Source organism: Leptopilina heterotoma, unplaced genomic scaffold, assembly GCF_015476425.1.
Source record: "Leptopilina heterotoma isolate Lh14 unplaced genomic scaffold, ASM1547642v1 Lhet_68, whole genome shotgun sequence".
Lineage (NCBI taxonomy): Eukaryota > Metazoa > Arthropoda > Insecta > Hymenoptera > Figitidae > Leptopilina > Leptopilina heterotoma.
In genome coordinates this window covers 707,147-728,790 of record NW_025111157.1, presented here as the reverse complement: position 1 = coordinate 728,790, position 21,644 = coordinate 707,147, and the positions used below count along the sequence as shown (strand labels likewise).

At 21.7% G+C, this 21,644-nt stretch overlaps 2 protein-coding genes across 4 annotated transcripts; one reads left to right on the top strand and one right to left on the bottom strand.

The window, feature by feature from the left end:
• Window positions 1-883: 883 nt before the first annotated feature.
• LOC122510325 (zinc finger protein 300-like) lies at window positions 884-20,608 on the bottom strand. 3 transcript variants are annotated; one of them, XM_043624883.1, is made up of 10 exons: window positions 20,471-20,608; window positions 16,833-17,031; window positions 13,290-13,331; window positions 7,671-8,262; window positions 5,188-5,455; window positions 4,747-4,944; window positions 4,340-4,507; window positions 3,968-4,160; window positions 3,335-3,583; window positions 884-1,199 (listed from the first exon to the last, which is right to left on the bottom strand). In XM_043624883.1, exons 3-10 carry the CDS (start codon window positions 13,329-13,331, stop codon window positions 951-953), a joined length of 1,959 nt encoding a protein of 652 aa, XP_043480818.1. In that variant the 5' UTR covers window positions 16,833-17,031; window positions 20,471-20,608; the 3' UTR covers window positions 884-950. The 3 variants fall into 3 exon arrangements, with proteins under 3 accessions (XP_043480818.1, XP_043480817.1, XP_043480816.1); XM_043624882.1 differs by lacking the exon at window positions 20,471-20,608 and having other exon boundaries at window positions 16,833-17,082; XM_043624881.1 differs by lacking the exons at window positions 13,290-13,331; window positions 16,833-17,031; window positions 20,471-20,608 and adding an exon at window positions 8,958-9,404.
• On the top strand, window positions 13,721-21,450 carry LOC122510326. The gene is made up of 5 exons (XM_043624884.1): window positions 13,721-13,863; window positions 15,274-15,410; window positions 20,205-20,384; window positions 20,494-20,659; window positions 20,868-21,450. Exons 2-5 carry the CDS (start codon window positions 15,287-15,289, stop codon window positions 21,067-21,069), a joined length of 672 nt encoding a protein of 223 aa, XP_043480819.1. The 5' UTR covers window positions 13,721-13,863; window positions 15,274-15,286; the 3' UTR covers window positions 21,070-21,450.
• The last annotated feature ends 194 nt before the right edge of the window (window positions 21,451-21,644 follow it).

Below are 21,644 nucleotides of genomic sequence, written 5' to 3'. Positions count from 1 at the left end.
ATCGTAAATATATTCTTAAGTTTTATTCAATAGTTTTAAAATCATATTAATACGGAAAGAACGTAATCTTTCTTCCATCGGATAAAATAGAAAATAGTTCTTTATAAATAGGTTTTAAAGACTTAAAAATATAATTTTGGCGAAAAATATTAAATTGAATGAATATTCTTTAATTACTTTCATTTAATGCAAATAATTTGCATGTTTTTCAATTAAAAAAAATTCCAAAATATATTTTACAAACTACATTTTTTTTGGACTTATATATTTTAATTTTAATAACGGATTACTTACAAAATTTTCAAATTTAAGTAAATTCTTCTATTTACAGTTTACTTTTTAATAAAATATCGAATATTTCAAAATTTTCTTTTATAATCGAAATAAAAATTTTAATATTTAACATCAAACAAAATAGTTTTATTTTTGAAAAAACTTTTATTTAATCAAAGTAGTTTGTTGTAAAAATATTTGCAAATTTCAATCATTTTGAAAGAAAAGCTGTATAAAAATGGAAGAACGAATTTAATCACATACGAATCACAAAAGATGATTCGAAACAATTTTTTCAAGTCGTATTTTTGTTTTTCAAAAATCAAAGTTGTAATAATAATATTATCGATGATAATAATTATTGTTGCTGTTAATAATAATTATTAATATAAAAATTTTAACTATGATGTATAAATATTTTTCAATTTTACGAAATTTTGGATCTGATAGCTCATATACAGTCTTTAGAACTTTTATAATCTTCAATATAAACTTGAAGTTAATAAGTATATGTAGGCAAAATATTACGTATAAAAAAAGAGTTCTAGAAATAGTCATCGTGTCTTCATTAACGATGAGAAGAAAAAAAAGGAAAAATAAAATAAACAAGTTACTAATTATGGACATTTTAGATAACTTACATATAACATCTTCTCCTTTCACTTGGCGCTTAACCTTTACCTGTGCTGAATCAAGTCAGTTTCAGTGACGTTCGAAATATTGTAAAAATTATACGGTATATTCGGAGTGAGAAAAGTTTGCAATGTTGTTGGCACAGCATTCAAATATGTTGTATTCCTATCTCGAAATACAGCTTCCTGAACGATACCAGAGACTTCCGGTTGAAAACTCTGAACGGCAGTGGTTGGAATTGTCTGAACGACTATTGGTTGCGAGACCGATGAATGGGGCACGGTCTGAATCACCTGAAAGGAAATAAAATTAATTTACTTAATTAAGAATTATTAAAATCGCTTACTCAAATATCTTTATTTTTGTTAGTTTTTTTATTGGTTAACTTCAAACTGCGAACAAATTACCAAAAAAAAGAAAAAAAATTAGGAAACAAAAAAAGCAAATAGCAATTGCTGTTTGCTTTTCTTGTTTCCTAATTTTTTAAATATACATTTTTCTTTTAAAATGATTAAAATTTTTAAATTAATGTACTGAAAATCATTGAATTCAATTATTTTAAATACAATTTTAATTGAATACATTTTTTACAGGAATTCAGTTATTTAAAAAAGTTTTAATAAAATTTTATTCAAGAACTCAATTATTTTCATAAGTAATTAAATGAGCGCTCCAATGCAACAACTCGTACTAAAAATCATTGAATTCTTGTAAAGTATTTATAAAAAAATTTGAAAATAATTTAATTCATCTCAAGAATTTTATCAACATTTTTTTGAATAATTGAATTCTTTCGAGGAAATGTAATTAAAATTATTGTATTCAAAATAATTTAATTCTTAGCAAGATTTTTATTAAAATTCTTTAAAATAATTTAATTGTTTTTAAGAATTTATTTCAATTTTCTTTAAAATAATGGAGTTTTTTTAAATAATTTTTACTGAAAACTTTGAAAGTAATTGAATTTTATGAAGATTTTCTTTTAAGTTATTAAAATAATCGTGTTTATTATTAATTGTAATTAACGATTTTCCTGTTTAGAATTTAGTTTTCTATTAATAATTTTAATATAATTATATTAAAATTATTCATAGAAAACTAAATTCTTTTAAACAATTGCATTAGAGTTATTTGTAAATAATTATATTTTTTTGAAGAATTTCATTAAATTTCGTAAAAATAATGTAATTTTTAAAAGTAATTTTAATTGAAAATTTTGAAAATACTAGAAATTTACAAAGATTTTTATTAAAAACTTTTGAGAACAATTGATTTGTTTAGAACAATTTTATTACAATTTTTTAAAATAATTGTACTTGTTAGGGTATTAAAATTATCTTGAATATAATTGAATTTTTTCCAAGAAATTTTATTAAAATTGTATTGAAAATAATTGAATTTCTCCGAAACATTTAATTATTTATGAAAATAATTGAATTTTTGCGGAGGATTTCACAATTTATAAAAATAATTGAATTGTTTCGAAGAATTTTAGCGGAATTTTTGAAAATTAAATTTTTTGGAGAAATTTTATTAAAAATTTTGAAAATAATTATTTATTTAAAAAAATTTCATCAAAATTGTGGAAAATATTTGAATCTAAATAATTAGTATTCTGTCGAGAAATTTTATTAAAATTGTATTGAAAATAATTGAATATCTCCGAAACATTTTATTTGAATTTTTGAAAATAATTGAATTTTTTGAAGGAATTTTATTAAAAATTTTGAAAATAATTATTTTTTTAAAAGAATTTCTTCAAAATTGTCGAAAATAATTGAATTTCTTCGAAACATTTTAATATTTATGAAAATAATTGAATTCCTTTAAAGAATTTTATTACTCATGGAAATATTTTAATTCTTGTGAGGAATTTTCTTATTTATAAAAATAATTGAATTTTTGCCGAGGATTTTACAATTCATAAAAATAATTGAATTGTTTCGAAGAGTTTTATATGAATTTTTGAAAATAATTGAATTTTTTGAAGGAATTTTATTAAAAATTTTGAAAATAATTAATTAATAATTCATATTTTCAAAAATAATTGTATTCTTTCGAGAAATTTTATTAAAATTGTAGTAAAAATAAATTTGAATTACTCTAAAGAATATTATTATTCATGAGAATAATGAAATTCTTGAAACAAATTTTATTAAAATTTTCGAATAATAATAAACAAGAATATTTAATATTATGTACTTAATTAAGTGAATTCTTTTAATTTTAAATCTGTAATCATTCAAAAATTGATGTTTATTCTTGAAAATATAAAATCATTTAATTTACAGAATAAGAAGAAATTCCACGAGCTATTATAACTATTTTCTAGTTATTAATAACTTATTAAAGTAGTTATTAATAATCGGGAAATTAATGTCAGGAAATTAATTCTATTTAATAATTTTTATCACAGTAAAATTCTTACTTGGACAGTTGTGTTGGTTGATTGAGTAAGTGCGAGTGGATCCTCGGGAGTGATTTGAGTTGATTGAATTTGTTGCTGTTCTTGTTGCTGCTGCTGTTGTTGTTGAGAAGGTTGAAGATGTTTTGTATGAGACGTATTAATTCCATGTCTACGTTTCATGTGCTTATTGTAATTTGGCCAATTAGTAAAGTGATGCTGACATTCTAGACAACTGTAGGGTCGTTCACCTGTATGTTGTCGCCTATGCGTCTAGAAAAAAATTATAATTTAAAAATAGTAAATAGATCTCATTATATTAACTATTTAAATTTATATTCGTAACTCTAACAGTCAAACGATTTAGAATGTAAATGAATAAATGACCCAGAAGAAGTTAATTTTAATTATTGCAATTATTATTTATTTTAATTATCCGAATTATTGCTAATATTTACTAAATAATTCAGACTAATTTAACTTTCGTACTTATACAAAAGGAACTTTTACTTTATAAATAAAATAAATAAAAAATTACAAAAGAAGCTTTTAATTAAAAAGAATTCCATTTAATTTCCTTTTTTCGCAAATTAATCGTGATTAATATGAATTTCGTATTAATTATATATTTTAATTTATTTTAATAAAAAATCTCACTGTTAAAATTCCCTTGAAACGAAAACTTTTGCCGCAAAATTCACAGGTGAATGGCATTGCTCCCGTGTGAATTCGATGATGTTCTCGTAATGTTCCCTTTTCACGAAAAGTTCGACCACAAACTGCGCACTGATGAGGCTTAGCGCCAGTGTGAACCGTCTCATGCTTCTTCAACTGTAAAGGAGTCTTGAAACTGAAATTTAAAATAGACATTTTAAATATAAATTTCAAATAGACATTTTAAATAGAAATTTCAAATAAACATTTTAATTAGAAATTTTAAATATCCATTTTAAATAAACACTTTAAATAGAAATTTCAAATTAAATTAAAAAAAGGAAATACTTTGAAAATTAAAAATCGCAAACTTACGCTTTAGGACACAAACTACAAGTGTACGGCTTATCGGCGGAATGCGTTAGAAAATGAGCCTCCAAATTTCCTTTTTGAATAAAACTTTTTCCACATTGGTCACAAGTGAAGTTTCTCACTCCCGAATGAATTCTTTTGTGCGTCACTAAATTCGGTTTAGTGGAAAATCTATTGCGATTAAAGTTATACAATTATAAATTATTCAAATCATTATAAATTAAACATATAAATATTACATTATAAAATAAATTTTATATTATATTATAAAATAAAACATTATAAAATTAATTATACAATTAATATTTCAGTAATAGAAAATTATTTAATGTGTTAAAAATTAAAAGACATGAACTAATTATAATATACGATAAAACAAAGAAAAACTGTTGTAAATTTTATTAAATTACCTTTTATCGCATTGATCACATTCATAACGATTTTTCATACTTTCCGGCAAATGACAACGACTGTGAATATATAATGCGCTTTGTTGCCTAAAACTTTTTCCACATGTGGCACAAACGTGCGGACGATCCTGACTATGAATTGATTTATGAGACTCTAATACTTTTTTATGAACAAATGATTTCCCGCAATCGTCACAGCTAAGAAGGAAAATAATGCGAATATTTAATATCACTTTCGGGAAAAATTAAAAAAAATGTTACGAAATTAAAATTAAAACATCATAAAGAATAATAATTTATTATATATATTATAAAATAATGATAATAGAATTAAAATAATATTTTCATTTATTAATTACATAAAAAATTAAAATAATATTTCAATTCTTTAATTATTATGATTAGTTACGAATATTTGAAACACTTTTTTTTGCAACTTACTTATATTTTGATTTGGTTCTATGCCTTTTGACGTGCGTTAAAAATCCATAATATTTTTCGTATACTTTACAGCATTGAACACACATGTACTTCGCCTGTTGATTGTGAACAACTATGTGATGCGTTTGCAATGCTTCTAAACTCGGCAACTTGTCATTGCAATCTGTACACAACCATGGATACCTGTCTAATCCTTTCCCTCTTTTTCGACCAGGTGCATCAGGATCTTCGACTCTTGCTCCTATCATCTCCATATCAGATTCCGTTCCTTTAAAAATCCATTACTTTTAAAACCATAAAAATCAAATTAATTCATAAAATAAAACAAAAGTTTATAAAATAAAGTAAAATATAAAATTAAATTAAAATCCAATCATTCTCGGCTCAAACCAGTGAAAGTATTTAAAAATATACGGACATTACAGACAAAAAATGAAAAATTACGGGCCAATTACGGACTAATTTCTGACAAAAATTTAATCAGTCCGAGTCAAATAAGAGAACATTTCATCTACTTAAAACTACAAATTAAATTTTCCATAAGTATAAAACATGAAGAAATCGATCGCTCCGAGTCGAAGAATATTGTACTTCTTCAAAATTATTTTCATCATATTAATTTTAATTTTTTCATAATTTTAATTTTTAAGAATTTTTAATTAAAATTCTTCTTTGATAAAGCAACTAATTTTCGAAAAAGTTCTTTGACAATTTTCATATCCATTTGTTTACAATATTCAATTTTACGAATTTCAATTATTCGTAAATTCTTTAATTAAATATAACATTAGAAAATAAAAACTTCAAATACCTAATATAAAAAAAAATTCAATTAAACTTTTTCAGAAAAATTAATTTCAAAAATTAAATTATTTCTAAAAATTCACGCTATATTGCTTTTAATATTCAATTATTATCTAAAATTTTAACTGAAATTCATTTTTAAATCCATTTTTATTAAAAAATTCTACTGGAATTCAATTATTTAAATACAAATAAAATGGAAGAAAATAATTTATTGAATAATTGAATGTTTCTTAAAATTCAATTCTCACAAACAATTTTATCAACAAATTTTTAAATAATTGAATTCTTTTGACGAATTTTAATAAAATTTTTAAGAATATTTATATTTTTGACGAATTCGATTAAAATTGTATTAAAAATAATTGAAATTCTGCGATGAGTTTCATTATATGTGATAATAATTGAATTCCGGTGAAATTAATAAAAAAATTTGTAAAAAATTGAATTCCTGCGAAATTTTTGTTATTTATGAAAACAATTAAATTTATTTTAAATAATTGAATTCTTTTAGAAAAATTTATTAAAATAGTAGATACTGAAAATCATTGAATTGTAGAAATTTTTTTTTTAAATTAAACCTATTCTAAATTCAATTTTTTTTTAAATTTATCCTAAAATGATCTTAATATTGAATTATTATCTAAAATTTTAACTAAAATTCATTTTAAAATCAATTTTTATTAGAAAATTCTACTAGAATTCAATTATTTAAATACAAAAATAAATATTTATTAATTGAATGTTTTTTAAAATTTAATGCTCGTAAAGAATTTTATCAAATAAACTTTTAAATAAGTGAATTCTCTCGACAAATTTTAACAAAATTAAAAAAAATAATTACATTTTTCAGGAAATTTGTTTAAAATTGTATTAAAAATAATTGAAATTCAGCGAAAAGTTTTATTATTTGTGAAAACAATTGAATCCCTGAGAAGAATTTTATTATTTTTGAACATAATTAAATTTTTGCAATAATTTGTAATGCAAAAAAATAATTTATTGGATAATTGAATGTTTCTTAAAATTCAAATCTCATAAATAATGTTATCAACAAATTTTTAAATAATTGAATTCTTTCGACGAACTTAAATAAAATTTTTTAAAATAATTACATTTTTCAAGATATTTGATTAAAATTGTAGTAAAAATAATTGAAATTCTGCAATGAGATAATTGAATTCCTAAAAAGCATTTTATTATTTACGAAAATAATTAAATCCCTGTAAAAATTTTATTATTTATGAAAATAATTGAATTATTGCGAAGAAATTTATAGAAAATTTGTAAATAATTGAATTTCTGTGAAATTTTTATTATTTTATAAAAATAATTAAATGTTTGCCAAGAATTTTATTAAAATTTTTTTGAAAATAATTGAATTTTGGAGAAGAATTTTATTATTTCTAAAAATAATTGAAATTTTTTCAAATTTTTTAACATAATTGAATTTTTGCGAAGAAATTTATTACTTTTGAAAGTAATTTAAAATTATTTAAATTTAATTTAAATTTAAAATTTTTGATAATGTAATAATTCTTTTAATCTTTTGATCAATTAGTATGAAAGCGTATTTCCGTCAAATAATACAAGAAAGAGTGTTTACATTGCTATGAGTAAAAGAAAACAATCGAATGAAATAAATAAAAATATTTCACCTTAGAATCTTATTTTCTCACCTGTCATATAATTATCGGGAATTTTTGTACTTGATTTCGAATCGAGCCCATTAAGTTCGTCCTCCAAATCAGAAGTTGCTTCCAATTCCTGCTCGTCCATTTTTTGATTTCTTTTTTTCATTTTTCTTTTCTGTTTCGTCGCACTTTTCTTCGAAGAGACCTTACATTTTCTATTTCTACTTTCGTTCACTGTAATTTCAGATTCGAATTTCAATTTTGTGTCTAAATTTCCATCGGAAAAGTAGATATTATTAATTTCCACTGTACTGCCAATTTCCACACTATTGCTAATATCAATCGAAGGATCAATATTGTCGGAATTATTATCAATAACAGTATTTGTGATATAATTATGATTTGGAGGAAATTCGACAATTCTCTCGTTTTGTTCCGGCTTTAGGGGATCCACCAATGATTTATCGATATATTCAATATTTCCCTCGATCACATGAACATCTGTTTTTACATTCATCAACAATTGCCGAAGAGATATTTGAGCTTTATTTGTTTTCTCATAAAATTCACTGCACAAATTCAGTTGTACACAACAATCGATGCATACCGTCAACGGTAAGTCATCGTTCATTAAAACCTGAAAAGAAAAAAATTACTTTTCATTAAAAAAGTAAAAGGAAGATTAAAAAAGAAAAAGTAGTAATATTAAAAATGAAAGAGGAAAAGTAATTTTAAAAAATACGTTTAAAAATTCCCCAAAAATTTTTCATATTTAAGTTCTAAAAAAGTGAAATACTGATAATTGTAAAAATTTGTTATCATTCAGTTGAATTGAGAATATTAAAAGTGACATATTTTTCAAAGGAAAATTACTGACAAGTCACTCAGAAACTCGTGAGTTGCATCACAGAGAAATTATTTAATAATCGCAAATGATCATTATTGAGGTGCATTTAATTAAAAAATTGGCAAAAGGTCATTTGGTCATTTAGCAATAAGATAAACAGTTAAAAGAGTTCTTCGGCTATTTAAATAATTCCTAGATTTTTTTCTATCATAGACCGAAAATAGTTTTTTTTTTATTTTAGCTTCGCATATTTTCGTTTGTAAATATCTACTCCAACTAAACTAAAACGAATTTGAAACTAAAAAAAGAAATATAATTAAATATCAATCTAATTCTGACAAAATATCAATCCATATTTTTTAAATTTGAATAAAGAATTCCCATTTTACTAAAAATTGATACTGCGTTCTCAAAATAAAAAGAAATCGGAGCAATGAGAAGATTGCAAAGAAAAATAAAATATTTCCATATTTCCAAAAATTTACCTGAATTTGAAGACACTTATTAATTTTAGCATCGATTGCTAATTTTTGACCCTCAGCGTCGTAAATTCCAATAAAATTCTCTTTTGTGTCGGCACAAAGCCGGCATAATTTTTGATTTGTCATTATTTTTCGCAAATAAATAACAAATGAATTCTACTTAGCATACATAAAATGAAAATAATTTTCAAGCAATAATTTGCTTTAATTTAATTATTAAAAAAAACATCTCGTAAACAAAAGATGAATGAGGACGCCAACCGGAGGGCGGACATGTTCCTTATACGAAAATAAATCGAAAAACTGTCAATTTTTGCAAACAATTTGTATCTTTCAGTTTTATACTTTTTGTTAAATTATTCAGAGACACATCACTGTGACAATCAATATGCACTAACAATAAATTATCACCATTTATTGAAAGCAAAAATAATCAATGAAATAAATTCACTATTATATATTTATTATAATATATTTGCTTTGGAAATTTATTTACAAAAAAAAGTTTTCTGCTAGATTCTGCTCATGCTCAGAAAACGTGAATATTATGCCCTCTCTCGATGAATAATTCAACTATTTTATCGGTAAGGTTGGCATCTGTGATTTCAAATTTTTTAAATTTAAACAATTTAAAATTTTTAATTTTTATTATTAAATTATTAAATTTTTATTGCAGTTTTCCGCGTAAGAATTCAATTTTTCAAGAAAATTTTAACACATTTCGAAAAAATTCAATTATTTTCTACAATTTTAATAAATCCTTCGAAATAATTCAATTATTTTTATAAACAGTAAAATTCTTCGCAAGAATTCAATTAATTTTAAAAATAGTAAAAATCTTTGCAGAAATTCAATTATTTTTAAAACAATTTTAATTGAATTCCTCGAATGAATTCAAATATTTTTAAATATTTCCATAAATTTCAATTATTTCCTAAAATTTTAATAAATTCTTCAAAACAATTCAACTATTTTTATAAATTATACAAAAATTCTTTGCAGGAATTAAAATTATTTTTAATTCAATTCAAATAAAATTACACGAAAGAATTTAATTATTTTCAAAAATTGAATTTCAACAAGAATTAAAAATTTTCTAAAAATAATTCAATTATGCTCAAAAATATTTTTAAAAAATTCTATATAAAAATTAAATTACTTTCAATGCAATTTTTAAATATATTCGTAAAAAAAATTGAAAAAATTCAATTATTTTTAAATATTTCTATAAAATTCTTCATAACAATTTAATTATTTCTTAAAATTGTAATAAATTCTTCAAAACATTTCAATTATTTTTATAAATATGGTAAAATTATTCGCAATATATCAATTATTTTTATAAATAGTAAAATCCTTTGCAGAAATTCAATTCTTTTCAAAATAATTTTAATAGAATTCATCGAAAGAATTTAAACTTTCAAATATTAACATAAAATTCATTTATTTTCTAAAATTTTAATAAATTCTTCGGAACAATTCAATTATTTTTATGAATAGTAAAATTCTTCGCAGGAATTCAATTATTTTCAATACAATTTTAATAAAATTCTTCTTCATAAAATTCAAATGCTTTTAAAATACTCATTTAAAATTATTAAAGAAACTAAAAAAAAATTTTTTAAAAAACTAAAAAAAGTTAAAAAAAAAATTTAAAGAATTTCTTCGAAATTATTTTTATCATTTGAATTCAATTATTATTTTCTAGAATTTCGAACTAAAATTCTTCTTTAAATCAATTATTAGCTAAAAGTACGAAAAATTTAGATTTCCAAAGATTTGAATTTAAAATCTTTTCAAAATTCAATTATTTCTAAAAATCCATGCTAAGAATTTGAATAATAATTTATGAATAAAATTGAATTCATGCGAAGAATTTTATTTAATTATGTTTAAATAATTGAAATTTTTACAAGAAGTTTATTAACATTTTTGACAATAGTTTAATTTAATTCCTATGCATTAAAAATTTTTGAAAATAAATAATTATTTCCAGCGACAAATTGAAAGTTATTTATGAAAATAATTGAATAATTACAACGAATTCTATTATTTTATTGAATAATTGAATGTTTCTTAAATTTGAATTATTTCGTCAAGTTTTAATAAAAAATAATTGCATTTTTCGAGGAATTTATTTTAAATTGTATTAAAAAAATATTTAAAATCCTGCCGTGAAAATAATTTAATTCCTAAATGAAATTTTATTATTTATGAAAATAATTGAATGTTTTCGTAGAATTGAATAAAAAATGTTTTTCAATTATTAAATCTTTTGATAAATTTTATGAAAGTAGTAAATATTGAAAATCATTGAATTACGAAAAACTTGAAAATAATTGAAATTTTGCAAAGAATTTTATTTAAATTTTTGAAAATAATCGAATTTTTGGCGAAAAATTATGCTATTTATAAAGATAATTCACTTCTTGACGAGATATTCGTTAAAATTTGTAAAAAAAAATTGAATTTCTTCGAAGAATTTTATAACTTTTGAAAATAATTCAATTCTTGTAATGAATATTGTTATTTATGAAAATAATTGAATTTTGCAAAGAATTTTTTTAAAATTCCTAAAAATAATTGAATCTTTGTGAAGAAATTTGTTATTTATCAAGATAAATTGCATTAAAAAGACACTAAAAATTCAGAATTTTCTTAAGAATTCTAAAAATTTAATTTTTCCCAGTACTTTTAATAAAATTCCCTTACTTTTTCCTGACCAATTATACTTTCCCTGACTTTTCCCTGATTTCCCTGGCCTGTAGCTGTTCAAAATTATTGAAGACAAAAATTTAATTTGAAGAAGAAATAAATTTTCACTCATTTAAAGCTTTAGAACTTTAGAATCATAATAAAATTGTAATTTAATTATTACTAATTGTGTAAGTACTTGAGATTTTATTTTCAATTACTTTGTAGTTAAATTTTTGCTATTTAAAGTTTATGCGGCAAATTATTTTCTTTCTAATAATAATTTACGTGCCTGGAAAACTTAAATTTTCTTTGAATCTTTTGGAAAATAAATTTCTGCGTTCATTTGTAATGGAGATTTTAAAATAAATTTACATTTCTGGCTTTTCACAAATCTTATACAGCGAAAGTTTGTCTTTTGTATATTCAGAGTTTATAGATAGAAACAGGTAAACTTGGGTTTCTAAAACCAATATTTGGAAATTAAGCGCTATTTCTAAGCCAAGGTGTATGGTTATACTTTTTTTCCCCGACTATTCATTTTTTAAATTCAAGGATCTTTTAAAATTAAAAAAGGAAAAAGTTTTTTTTTTCCCTTCAAGGTGACTTGCTGCAAATTATCTCATTCGGTCTCAATTATTAAAATGATGTTTCCATAATGTTTCGTCAAAAGAAGGCAACAAAAAAAGAAGAGAGAAGAGATTATAATATTTCATTTCAAAACAATCTCTTTTTTTGCAGAACTTTTATTTTGAAATAGACATTTTTTTCAGAAAACAATATTTTAGAAATTTTCAAAATATTTTTGAAATATTAACAGAAAATTTTATTTTTATTCATTTTCAATTTAAAATAGTGATAATTACAAATATGTGACTAATTTTCTATTTCCACGAATTTTCTACGATTTTTTTCTCCCCTTTTTTGAGAACTATTAGAAATATAAATAGATTTGATTACAATAAATTTGTATAAATTATTACAGTGAAAGTAGCAGAAAAATGTTCCGTATCAGTTTTAAATCTTAAGGAAAGATATTTTTATTTGGTCAGAATAAATTATTATTCTTGTAAGTACCAATTCGCCGATAGAATAAATTAATCAAAATAGAATATTGTTTTGAAAGAAAATACTTGAAAATTGTGGTTGAAAAATTGTTGTAGATTAAAGAGTTTATAGAAATAAATTACTAGTTAAAAAATATTTTCCATTTCTCTTCTTCTTTTCTTTTTAAATTACATAAAAAAATTATTATTTTTTAAAAAAAATTCTATTGATTAAAGATTAAAGATTCTATTGATTAAAGTGCATATTGTGTATTTTACTTTCGATAAAAGTAAGTAATCCTCCGGTGGTTGTGTATCTTTCTTGTGCAACAATCGAAACCCACGTGGGAAAACATTTGTGCATCAAATAAAAAAAAACTTGTGTACGATGAGAACTATTATTGCTTCTTATTTCAGCCGAAATGAATAGCTGAGAAAGTATTACTAATCACGAGTTCTTAACACACATTTTTGGTGTGACTTTTTAGTAATAAAAAATTAATTTCCTCATATCCGGAATTTATAGGAAAAGACGTTTCCACTGGTCTGTATTGTTAAATATTTTTTTCCTTTTCTAGTAATAAAAAAAAATTACCTCTTCAGCTATTAATTTCCATTCCATTGAATTGTCGTCCATCTGAAAAAAATAAGAATTCATTAAAATTTTCATTTCAAATAAAATTCTGAAAATTATTCAAATTTCGTAAGTCGTAACTATAACAAAATATTGTCTATTGCATCGAAACTTTTTTTTTGAACTATATATGCAAATACCAGGTCAAAATTTACTCCACTTTAAAAGAAAGGAGCCATTTCCAAAAGATTCTTCTCGCTTCCTTATGATTTACGAATAATAAATTGATCATGTCTTGAGAACGAATCAAACTTGACCCAGTTATTGTTAAATACTTTTAAAAAAAAAGTTCATAATCATCTTTCAGTATTTAATGATCCTAGAAAATATTTGACCGATCAATCAAAAAAAAAAAAATAAAAAAAAATATTTAAATTACAAATGAATGTTAAAGCACAATATTTCAACTGATTCCCGCATTGACTTTGAAAATTTCTGCGAGTGTAAAAGTCATGTGTTATTAATGGTGTCTTCCTCGTGTATAAATAAGGGTGTTCCTTAGAAAGCGTTGCAGTTCACCTGAGATCGTAGTTAGGTAAGCATCGAGACACCTCTCAAAAAAAAACTTTTTCTTTCTTCAGTGTTTCTTTCTGATAAATGTGCTCTCTTGTTTTTTCCCAAAATATTTTCGTGAAATTACAAAAAAAAATAGTTTTTTTTATATTTTTAGGTGGTGATTATTTAAGTGATGATATTAAAAATAGAAAAGAATTTTTTTTCGTACAATTCTGAGATTTTTTGAGACAGTGTTTTATGTTTAATTTAAATAAAAATTTTATTTTGTAAGCACGCTTGCTTATTTTAATTTGAAAACTTTTATTTATAACCAAGTTTTTTAATATATTATTTTATTTCAAAATTTTTAATTTACAAGCACGTTGCTTAATAAAGTATTTTTATTTGTTTCTGATTTTAATTTTCACTAAATTTATTAATAATTTTTTTATTTGTTATTTATTTTTTTATTTATTATTTCTTTATTTTATTTTTCATTTATTTTATATTTTGTTTATTTTACATTTTACTTTTTTTTATATATTTTTATTTTATATTTTATTTATTTTATTTTTATTTCATTTTTATTTCATTTTATTAATTTATTTTAATTCAAGTAATTTGAAATCAAATTTACAAAAATTGATAAAGAAAATTATAAAAAAAGATGGATGTACAAATTCCTATTAATTTTAAATTTAATGAAAAAAAAATAAATTTTGAAATTAAAAAAAAAATAAAAGAAATTAAAGGAAATTTAATTACATGTCAGAAAAATTATTGAAGCAAAATTGTAGAAAGTAAAGGAACAAGTAAATTTAGTGTTTGAAGAAGTTTTCTCGAAGGGAATAATTAAAACACCTTTAAAAGCTTCTTGTTTTTTTAAGTAACTCAGTCACGTTTCGTTTCATCGGTACAAAGCGTTAGGACCGCGAAACCGGTTTAAAAGAAAGTGGCATGCCCGGAACTTTATTCAAGTATTTTATAGTCATCTAAGCCCAGGTTTTTTTCGTTATTTGATAAATTTATCTCACAAAAAAGAAGAAACTTTTAAACTACACAGAAAAAAAATTTATTTGATTTGTATAATAAATTTTCGGACTATTGCTTCAAAATCAAAAATTATATTATTTTATATTTCTTTTTATTTATATTTTTAATAAATCATTGTTATTGTTTATTTAATAACATATCCTTTATTATTATTTGAAAAATTTAATAAATTTGATAATATGATAAATAAAATAATTTATAAAATAATTTATAAGAATATCAATAAATTAATCAAAAATTTTTAATTCTAATAATTATAATTTCTTTTAGTTTCTAATTATTATTACTATATTTTTAATTAATTGTGTTTATAAATCAAATTGCGGAAATAATTCACTTGCTATTGTGTTAATAAAATAAAATAATAAAATAAAAAACAATTTTATATTCTTTACAGAAACAAGAAAACAATGTTGCGGTTTTTAGTTCTTGGAGCGATAATCGCTCTTTCTTCGGCACAATTTCAACCTCAATCTCAACCTCAACCAAGTGGAAGAATTTTAGAGCCACCTGTGCCTGCACTTTGTGCTCAAAGTAAGAATTTCCTTTATTATTTTCACAGAAATTTAAAAATATTGAACTTTATTTCTTATTTAAAATCTTGAAACTCTAATAATTCTCATTTATTTGCATTATTTTCATATTTAATTTAATTTCTAATTATTAATTAAAATTTTAATTCGTATTTTATACTATCAATTTACTCGAACTTTAATTTTTTAATATTAATTCAATTTTAACTGAAAGATTTCATTTTGAAAATAAAAAAGTAAATTTGTATACAACATTTAATTATTGAATTTTATTTCCTATCTTTAAACTCCAATAATTATAATTTCTTTGCCTTATTTTCATATCTTTTTTCACTCATATTTGATTTAATTATTAATTATTAATTAAAATTTTAATTCGTAATTGTTTTATACTTTCAATTTACTTGAACTTTAATTTTTTAATATTAATTCAATTTTAACTGAAAGATTTCACTTTGGAAATTAAAAATGTAAATTTGTATACAAAACTTAAATTGTATTGAATTTTATTTCCTATTTAAAATCTTCAAACACCAATAATTAAAATTTCTTTGCATTATTTTCATATTTAATTCAATTTTAATTTTAATTTTAATTAAATTTGAAATTTAATTCGTAATTATTTTATACTTTCAATTGAGTTGGACTTTAATTTCTTCTTAATATTAATTGAATTTTAACTGAAAGATTTCATTTTGAAAATAAAAAAGTAAATTTTTATACAACATTTAATTATTGAATTTTATTTCCTATCTTCAAACTCCAATAATAATTTCTTTGCATTATTTTTATATCTTTTTTCACTCATATTTAATTTAATTTTTAATTATTAATTAAAATTTTAATTCGTAATTGTTTTATACTTTCAATTTACTTGAACTTTAATTTTTTAATATTAATTCAATTTTAACTGAAAGATTTCATTTTTGAAATTAAAAAAGTAAATTTGTATACAAAATTTAAATATTGAATTTTATTTCCTATTTAAAATCTTCAAACTGCAATAATTTAAATTTCTTTGCATTATTTTCATATTTAATTTAATTTTAATTTTAATTTTAATTCGTAATTATTTTATACTTTCAATTGAATTGAACTATTGAACTTTAATTTTTTTAAATATTAATTCAATTTTAACTGAAAGATTCCACTTTAAAAATAAAAAATAAATTTATACAAAATTTAAATATTCACTTTTGTGAAAAATTCCGGAAAGATTTCTTTTTTTTCTTAAATTATTCATCTAGGAAGAGGAATTTTTCTAAACCAGTGTCAATAAATTATTGACCTGCGGTGTTATCGTCGTCATTTACATTCAAATTTAGAGAAACTGACTTCATTTGTCTGATTAATAATTATGCGTGGCCAAGCCCATTGGTAAACGGTCATAGAAAGTGTGATGACGAATTTCGATGATACCTACCTAAATTTGAATTGGTAATCTCCTCTTCGGCGACTTCGTTGTCTTCCCTTGCCACATGTAAAGTAGGTGACACTTTCTTAAATTTGTCACAAGCTCCAGTCGAAAATGTTTATTGAAAAATTGAAAAAGCGGGTTATTTTAAACGTCCAAGCCACGTTGATTAAAAAATGCCTTCCAAATGTCCAATAAAAGTGTGGATCTGTGAAAAAGAAAAATTACTGTAACCAAGAATATATTATTTATTTTCATTTCTTTAATTTAATTGAATCGAATAGAATATCTAAATTTTATGTAAAATAATATTTCCCCGTAATGAGAATGTAACAAATTTTAATTAAACCGAAAATGGGATTTGAAAAAAAAAGAATTAAGAGAAATAAATAATAAAAAAGATAAAAATAATGTTAATAGATAGTATAAATAGAATTGAAAAAATATGAAAGAATCAAATACAAAAAAATGTTTGGTTTTCAAAAATTCGTGAGAAAAAAATTCCGGAAGTATGTGAAACGAAAAAGCAAAGAGTAAAATAAGGATTTCGAGTAAAAAAAGAAATGCAAATGAAGAGTCGATGTTTATACACGAAATTCCAGGCGTGTACACACTGTGCATTTCGTAATGAACTTTCTTCGTTAGCATTTGGGAAAGCCATCGTTAACATTGAGAATCAATGTCTAGGTCACGACTGTTCGTCGTCTTCGTCTCTCTGTAGGTCAGTCCGAGGTTCTTTGGATTAATAATCGAATTTCACTTTATACTTATTGAATAAATGAATTTTTACGTTTGTCAATTCAACGCAAATTTATTTGCCCATTTTTTTATTCAATAATTTAAAATCGCTATTTAAAATCAATTCTCATAATATTCAATTTTTATCGTTAAGCAATAAAAAAAGACGCTCCATTCTCAATCGTGCACACCTGCAAAATTCAATTCATTTTCATTACACAGGAAATGGCAATAAATTATTATGAATAAACTTTCACGAATAATGAGAGTCACGACAATGGCTCTTTTTATACATAAAATTAATTTTATCTAGAAAATATGTAATTCTCTTGTTATTTTAATCATATTATTTCTAACTTATTCTTTTCTATTAAAAAATAAAGACTAATAATATTATTATTTTCTATCTAAGAATAATTATGGACTAATATTAAATAGAGTATATAATAATATAGAATAAAAATTAAATAGAATGTATAATAATAGAGACAAAATTCTTCATTATAGATAGAGAAATAAAAAAATATTTTTTAATTGCGCAATGTTAATGGTGCGTAATATTAAGTGATGATTATTGGAGTAGTATATATTATGAAAGAATTAGAAAGTAAATATACGGGGTAAAAAAAAGTTCTCTGATAATAATTTAGATCTGTATTGAATTTAAAAAAAAGTAAAAGCTAAATTGCTTTCGCGCGTCGTTGTCGTGATGTTTCTAAACCCTTATGGCATTCGAAGCACTTGCGGTTTAAAATCGATCCATTATAATAATTATTTTTATTCAGTTGAAAGTGAAAGTTTTGTTTAGATAAAAGAAGACCGCTTTTCATCTTCATTTTGAAAGAAAAAATTCACCGATGTTATTGATTTTAATTACTTAAAATTCCATAGTATATAAATTTAAAATTTCTTTATTTGCAGTTACTTAAAAAATTAAATTATTAAAAAAATTCTATTAAATTTCTAATTCTACAATTAATTTTATTCTTTTTTTATAGATATTAATAATCGTTGTATTCTGGTAACGTTCGAAGATTGATTTTAGTTTTTTTCGTTTGCTTTTTGTTTCTTAATTTTTTGATAATTTTTCTTTTTAATGTTTTCAATTTTAAAATTAATGACATTTTAATTTAATGCTTTGATGATTAAAAACTATCAAAAATTAATGAAACCAAATTGTTTTCATTTAAAAATATTTCTTTTATAATTTTGATTTCAATCTGAAATAATTGAATTCTTATAAAGAAATTTATTTAAATGTTTCAAAATAATTAAATTTATTAGGAAAAGTTAAAAATATTTGAAAATAAGTTAATTTTGACAAGAAATTTAATTAAAATAGTATTAAAAATATTTCAATTCTTATAAAGAGGTTTATCAAAATTTTGGAAAATAATTGAATTTCTGCGAAGAATATTATAATTAATAATTAATATTTTTTTTAAATAATTGAATTCTTGTTATTAATTATGAAAATAATTGAAATCTTGCTAAGAAATTTTGTTAAAATTGTATTAAAAATAAGTGAATTCTTATAAAGAATTTTATCAAAATTTTTCCAAATAATTGAATTTCTGCAGAAAATTTTATTATTTAGGAAAAAAATTTAATTTTCTCAAAGTATTTCATAAAATTTTTTCTTATACAGATCTTTACTGAAATTCTTCATAATAATAAAGTTTTTGCGTAAAATTTTATTAAAATTCTTTAAAATAATGAATTTGATTAATTATGAAAATAATTCAATTCTCATAAACAATTTCATCCAAAATGTTTCAAAGTAATTGAATTTCTACGAAGAATTTTATTATTCAGGAAAATAATTAAATTTTTTCAAAGTATTTCATTAGATTTTTTTTCTTATAAAGATTTTATTTTTATTTTTCTTATAAAGAATTTGATTAATTATGAAATTAATTCAATTCTCATAAATAATTATATCAAAATTGTTCAATATGTAATTGAATTTCTGTGAAGAATTTTGTTAAAATTCGTTAAAATAATTAAATTCCTATGGAAAATTTTATAAATTATGAAAATAATTGAAATTTTGCTGAAGAATTCAATTAAAATTTTTCAAAATAATCAAATTCTTGTAAAGAATTTTATTATCTAGGAAAAAAATTACATTTTTTGAAAGTATTTCATTAAATTTTTTACTTATAAAGAACTTTACTGAAATTTTTTAAATTGAAATTTTTGACAAGAATTTCATTAATTATGAAAATAATTCAATTCTCATAAATAATTTTATCAAAATTTTTCCAAAATAATTGAATTTCCGCAAAGGATTTTATTAAAATACTTCAGAATAATTAAATTCTTAAGGACAATTTTATTATTAAAAACAATGAAAACTTCGCTAAGACTTTAATTAAAATTTTTCAAAATAATTGAATTTTTGCGAAGAATTTTATCAAATCTTAAGAAATAATTGAATTCTTTTGAGATATTTTATTAAACAATTTTAAAACAATAAATCATTATAATTAATTAGTAAATTAGTTATTAATTGAATTTATTAAAATTTTGAATCTGAAATTATTTCAATATTAAAATATTAATAAGAAATAAAATATTAATATTAATAATATTCTTGGTAGTATTAATTAATTTCGCTAATAATTTTAATTAATTTTATAGGAAACATTCACGCGAGATACCATTCGAAGGGTTATTACTTCTCATGGGCTGATCCGCGAACACAGGGCCAAGAATTTGACTGGCTTTCGGCTAGAAATTTCTGCAGACAACGATGCATGGACCTCGTTTCATTGGAAACTTCCAACGAGAATGAATTCATCAAGAAACATATTGTTGACAGTGAGTTTTTCATTGAAATTATTATTTGAAATAGGAGAAAAAAGTAAAAAAATAAAATTGAAATTTTCAAGTCAAAAAATATTTACGTGAAATCTTCTTTTTTTTCCAGATAACGTTAAGTACATCTGGACTTCCGGTCGTCTTTGTGACTTCAAGGGTTGCGACAGACCCGATCTTCTTCCATCCAACATTAACGGCTGGTTCTGGACTGCTGAACTTCAAAAATTGGCACCATCCAACATCCGTAATCAAAACGATTGGTCTGAAAATGGAGGGTAAGTTTTAATTTTTTACACGAAAGAAATAAAGATACAAAATCTTTTTTTAAAAGAAAATTAATTATCGTCGAGTGGTAAATTGAATTAATACTATTAAAAAAAACGAATCAAAAATAATATTCATTAATTATAATTTTGAGATAATAAAAAAAGAGACCAAAACAAAAATTGGATTATAATTTTTTGCATTTTTTTCACTTTGCAGAATTGGACGACCTCAACCAGATAATCGCGAAGCAATTCAAGGAGGAGCACCAGAAAATTGTCTCGCTGTTCTCAATCAATTCTATAATGACGGTGTTAATTGGCACGATGTTGCTTGTCATCATAAGAAATCGTGGGTTTGCGAAGAGAATGATCCTCTCTTAAAATACGTCCGTTACACTAATCCTAATTTACGTCTTTAAGTTTTAAATTCTTTTTTTTTTCTTTTGAAAACTTCTAGTTAAGACTGTTATTAATGACACAATTTTTTCAAACAATATTTTTGTTTTGTAAAAGAATTTTTATTGTTTTCTATTTTTACTCTTGTTCAAATTTGCTGTTTTTCTTTTCTATTAAGCTAACAATAAGTGACTGAGTAGTGTGTACAAAACAATGTATTTATTGCAAAAAAAATGACATTATCTGTTAATGTTTTTTTTTTTTAAATATTTCAAAATAACTGCATTAATTTAGAATTATGTAACAGTCGATTAAATGAACTATTTATGTTGTATGAATGCTGTACTGAATTCTACTCTTCAGAATGACTTATTTAATAAATGAAAATTTTCTTCATTACGTTATTTTTGGTATTTAAAATTTTTCCTGTTTCTTGCTATTCTCATATCATTTCACAATAGATTAAATAAATTAAATTAAAATAGTTTTCTTTTAAATTAAAATTAATTAAAATGAGCGATTTGAAAATAAATTCATTTCTAATTTAATGTAAATTGAACTTAAAATTATATTAATTAGAATTAAAATTCTATTAATA

What these genes read in the sequence shown, in the direction of transcription:
- LOC122510325 (XM_043624881.1), bottom strand. Translation starts at nt 9,080, where the DNA reads ATGACAAATCAAAAATTATGCCGGCTTTGTGCCGACACAAAAGAGAAT. An exon ending in ATAAGTGTCTTCAAATTCAG is followed by an intron (nt 8,263 to 8,957) that starts GTAAATTTTTGG and finishes TTTTCTTTTCAG; the next exon opens with GTTTTAATGAACGATGACTT. An exon ending in CAACCAACACAACTGTCCAA is followed by an intron (nt 1,200 to 3,334) that starts GTAAGAATTTTA and finishes ATTTCCTTTCAG; the next exon opens with GTGATTCAGACCGTGCCCCA.
- LOC122510326 (XM_043624884.1), top strand. Translation starts at nt 15,287, where the DNA reads ATGTTGCGGTTTTTAGTTCTTGGAGCGATAATCGCTCTTTCTTCGGCA. An exon ending in GCCTGCACTTTGTGCTCAAA is followed by an intron (nt 15,411 to 20,204) that starts GTAAGAATTTCC and finishes TTAATTTTATAG; the next exon opens with GAAACATTCACGCGAGATAC. An exon ending in GATTGGTCTGAAAATGGAGG is followed by an intron (nt 20,660 to 20,867) that starts GTAAGTTTTAAT and finishes TTCACTTTGCAG; the next exon opens with AATTGGACGACCTCAACCAG.